General features: G+C 42.1%; 1 protein-coding gene across 3 annotated transcripts; it reads right to left on the bottom strand.

Annotated features, from left to right (window-relative positions):
- Window positions 1-782: 782 nt before the first annotated feature.
- On the bottom strand, window positions 783-3,874 carry LOC148032459 (pentatricopeptide repeat-containing protein At1g11290, chloroplastic-like). 3 transcript variants are annotated; one of them, XM_087683130.1, is made up of 3 exons: window positions 2,179-3,874; window positions 1,828-1,893; window positions 783-1,753 (listed from the first exon to the last, which is right to left on the bottom strand). In XM_087683130.1, the coding sequence occupies exons 1-3, from the start codon at window positions 3,476-3,478 to the stop codon at window positions 1,704-1,706; spliced, it is 1,416 nt and encodes a 471-aa protein (XP_087539256.1). In that variant the 5' UTR covers window positions 3,479-3,874; the 3' UTR covers window positions 783-1,703. The 3 variants fall into 3 exon arrangements, with proteins under 3 accessions (XP_087539256.1, XP_087539254.1, XP_087539255.1); XM_087683128.1 differs by having other exon boundaries at window positions 1,828-3,874; XM_087683129.1 differs by having other exon boundaries at window positions 783-1,893.
- Between the last annotated feature and the right edge of the window lie 724 nt (window positions 3,875-4,598).

Here is a 4,598-nt window from a genome sequence, read left to right as displayed (position 1 = left end):
GTGCCCTTGCTCTGACAAAGAACCCCGTGTTTCATGAACACACGAAGCACATTGAGATTCAATATCATTATGTTCAAGAGTGGATCCTAGATTCCAAGTTACTGGTAGCCTACTATCCCACGGAGCACTTTACTGCAGATCTCTTCACAAAGCCTTTGCCTCAAGCTTCTATGCTTCATCGCATGGGGTTGTTGGCTCTTTAGACACTCCCAAGATCTGAGAGGATGTTAACCGCAATTTCATATGCATGTCTCCCATTTTAAACACATTTCTTCCAGATTTCCCTAGTCTATCAAGAGATTTCCACCTCTAGTCAATGTCAAACTGCTCTATGACTACTAGTTTTTTTTCATTATTTTTTTCATTTTTTTCAGTGATCAAACTACATTAAATACAATCATTTTTGGGCATTTATTGCAGTCGGCCAGACTTCGAGGTTGTTGGCTATTTATAGCCATCTCATTGATCACTCTCTCACTTCTACACATTATCTTCAGCACACTCCTCTCCGACACACTTTGTCACTGGTGATTCCTTCATCATCTCAATCTAATCTAGTGCCACACTAACACTCCGAGCTACATCAATGCAAGATTTCTTCATTTATCTCTCTCTCTCTCTCTCTCTCTCTCTCTCTCTCTCTCTCTACGTGCGCGCACACACACACGTTTTTTCTTCCGTCACACACTTTCACACAATCCCCTAAGAAATTAAGAAGCAAATTAGTTTGAAGGCTTGATGATCATTTATGACAAATAAGAGGCACTTGGATTAGTGGGGAAGGTTGAAAATTCTCAATTGTACTCCATCCATTTGCAATACAAGTTATCGCGAGGGGCACCAAGTTTTGGGGCCAACAAGCTGTCCATTGTCCAAGATTTAAGGGCAAAGTGCACATTTCAATTTGCGTGATTTAATTACTTGCTATAATTATTGTTAAATCATGTTATTACCACCCTATCCGAGGAGGAAGACTGGTTTCATTGGGCCATTTAGTGCTTGCCCAGGTGATCATATTAGAACTGCCACATTGGGCACCAAGTTTTTGAGTTTATAGTCATCCCATCATCATGGTGGTTATGCCAATTGCCCATCCTTGGTCACACTGTTTGTGACTATGCATTTTAGCTGTTCTCAGCAAATTTATGCATTCATCTGCTTCCACTTTTCATATGGATACTGGTACCATTGCTTTCTTCTGATTCTGCTGAGTTCTAACTTGTTGTATTTTACATATTGAAGCTATCTGCACATGTGTTGTAGTTATTCAGTGTGTTCTGTTTCAATACAGCTTATCAGAATCTGCCAAATTTGCTGAGCAATAATGGGTGACATTATGTATATAACCTTAAAAGTGGTACACATCCATGTGGATGAGGAACAACAGAAATATTATACAAGGAAATTTGCAAACTCCAACTTGTATCCATCCAGCAAACTCTACATTTTGTGCAAACTATGACGATACAGCAGAAGAGAATATACGTGTCCTATGTTTGGGAAATGCAGTTGACAAATGGAACCACATATCACATGTTTCTAAATGAATTTTTCAGCAGTATCTGTATCTTTCCGACAACATAGTCAGTTGTGTTATGCCCAATTTCTCAGATAAATATAGCACAGGCCTCTGCAGTCCCAGAAAATTACATCTTCCACCTTCTGTTTTAGGCAAATGTCTGATGGAAACCTTTAGTCAATGTCTACAACTTTGACTGAAAGAATCTTGAAGATACAGTGCATGCAGTTCCTCCTGAATGTCAATGCAGAAGCAGTCAGACTGCTTCTCTAGAACTTTGCAATCAAATAATTCCGCATCCACTCTACCTGACACAGCATGAAGATTGGATAACAATACATATGGAGTAGCATCTTGGGAATCCAGAGCAGCAACTTTTTGTGCAGCACGTTTTCCACGTTCCATATCCATGTGTAATTTGCAGCCAGCAAGCAGGGCCATCCAAGACATAGCAGTGGGTTTAGCAGGCATGTTATTAAGCAGGCTCTCAACATCATCAAGCCGACCAACTCGTACAAGAAGATCAACCAAACAATTATAGTGCTCAACAGAAAGGGCAATGTTCAGATCCTGAGTTAATGAGACAAGATGGAAACAACACTCATCCACAAGGCCAGCATGACTACAGGCAGTCAGAACACTGACAAAGGTGTACATACTTGGCTGCAACCCATCGTACTGCATTTGTCGGAAAAGTTGAAGAACTTCAACAGCCTGACCATGCTGTGCACAAGCTGCAATCATGGAACTCCAAACTATTCTGTCTTTGACAGGCATGCTATTAAATGTGTCCCTTGCATCATCCAAACTACCACACTTAGAGTACATATTGATGAGGGCAGCACAAATCATAGCTTTGTATGCAGACACAGACCTTGCAATGCAGCTGTGCAAGCGTTTACCTTGAGCCAATGCAGCCTGATCAGCATATGCAACAAGGACTGTGACATAAGTAACCCTGTTTGGCATTACAGCTTCCTCTTGCATTTGCTGGAGAAGTTGGCAAGCCTTTTGAATGTAACCGTGCTGAACACAGGCTGCAATCATAGTTGACCACGAAATAACACTTCGTTCACACATGTTACCAAACATATTCCATGCATCCTTTAAACTACCACACTTAGCATAGACATTAACAAGGGCAGTCCCTACAATAACATCAAGCTCTAATCTACTGGCTATAATGCAGGCATGCAAGAACTTATGTTGAGCAAGTGATGGACAATCTCCGGAAACATTAAGAACAATAACATAAGCAACCTTGTCTGCAAAAACATCCTCAAGGTGCATTTGCTGAAAATACTTAGAAACTTTTTCAGTTTCATCGTATTGTGCATACGCAGCAAGGAGACTGTTCCATGACACGTTATCTCGTTCAGGCATTTCATCAAAAACTTTCTGAGCCATGTCCAAATAGCCACACTTTCCATACATATTCACAAGTGCATTACAAATGACAATATCCCACTCAAATAAAGTGCCTATAATGCTGGTATGTAACTGCATACCTTCAGCTAAAGATACCTCACTAGAGCATGCTGATAAAATATGCAAACATGCGACCTTATCTGGCTTGACTTTCTCAAGTTCCATTTGTTCATAAAAGTAAAGAGCTTCTCTTCCCTGCCCGTTCTGTACACATGCACCGATGATAAGCGTCCAGGAATAGAGATTTTTTTGCTGTACATTATTGAAAACTGCAGATGCATCCGTGAGAGCTCCACAGTTACCATACATTTGTATCAGGAGGTTCCCTAAGAATCTGTCATACGCATACCCACTGTTGATGATATGTGCATGGACCTTTTTGCCTTCTGCAAGGGCCTCTGACTCTGTGCAATTGCGCAGTAAAAAGGCAAAGATGGATACATCCCCCTTTACCAGGCCGTGATCAAGTTGATCCAAAACTGATTTCCATGATGAGCCAACCACATGCTTTATAGAAACATGCATGACCATATATGACTTGGAACAGCGTGATACCAGCCATACAGACGGGATGATCAAGTCAATGTCTGAATCTTCGTGAAACCTGCTTAAACTTGGCACCTGATTCTAATGTCCAATGCCTATCTCGTGCTGTCAACAAGTCTATTAAGCTCACCATCCGTCCTGGAGTGGCCTTTTCAGCCAGCATAATTGACCTAGCCACATCAGGTGTGTCAGAGTATTCTCCTCCGGCCTCAAAAAAGAAAATGGCCCTCTGCTGCCATCAAAATCATACAATGCAGGCGCTTGATCTCTAACTGCATCCTAGCTAATGCCTCAATATGGCGTTCACGAACCACATTGGAACAGAGATGACAAAGGAGGCCATCTATGTGCTGCTTTGAGATCGGGGGGGGGGGGGGGGGGGGGCGGCCGCGATGAAACATGATTCGAAGTTGTACAGTCAAAAGAGAAAAGCTTCAATCCTCGGGAGGTTTCGCAAGCTACGCAGCGGATATGCACAAGATCAGTGAGGCAAGGAAGAAAGGAAGCTCCTGCAATTCCCCGGCGAGAAGGTTTTCAAGGCTTCAATGGCTCTGCTGATATTTCATCTTGGTATGCTGGTTACCATTAAGATGCTGCTCGTCGCCTTCTTTTACACTTCATAGTTCGGTATCAAATGCAGGAGAGTTTGCTAAGTGGTTTGCTTCAAGTCCGCTTGGTAACACTGCTTGTGTGCATGTGTGAAGGACTTAATCACAGGGACACCACCAGCCAGCAGCCTGATTTGTCTTAGCCGGATAAGAGGTCTTGACCACTTGTTGAGTCCATTCCAATTAGTTGTATCACAAGTTTGTGGGTCGTAGTTTCTTTTAGAGTCGGGGCACACCCAAGTTGATTGACTCGCACAAGTTGACATAGCCGATCTTAACATGTACATGTCTGAGTGGCATTAACTTGCACCCCTGAAAAAAGAGAACTTGTTCAAAGTTGATGTACATGTCTGAATGGCATTAACTTGCACCCCTGACAAAAGAGAATTTGTTCAAAGTTGATGCAGTACCCTCTAAAAACGAGGATGCTCCATCAACTAAGGTTAATTTGTACACATGACAAACTCTCATTGGGACATTCACACACTCTTTTTTTT

The sequence above is a fragment of the Lygodium microphyllum genome, chromosome 8 (assembly GCF_053477565.2).
Source record: "Lygodium microphyllum isolate KBCC chromosome 8, Lygodium_microphyllum_v1.1.10, whole genome shotgun sequence".
NCBI lineage: Eukaryota > Viridiplantae > Streptophyta > Polypodiopsida > Schizaeales > Lygodiaceae > Lygodium > Lygodium microphyllum.
This window is presented reverse-complemented; position numbering and strand designations above follow the sequence as displayed.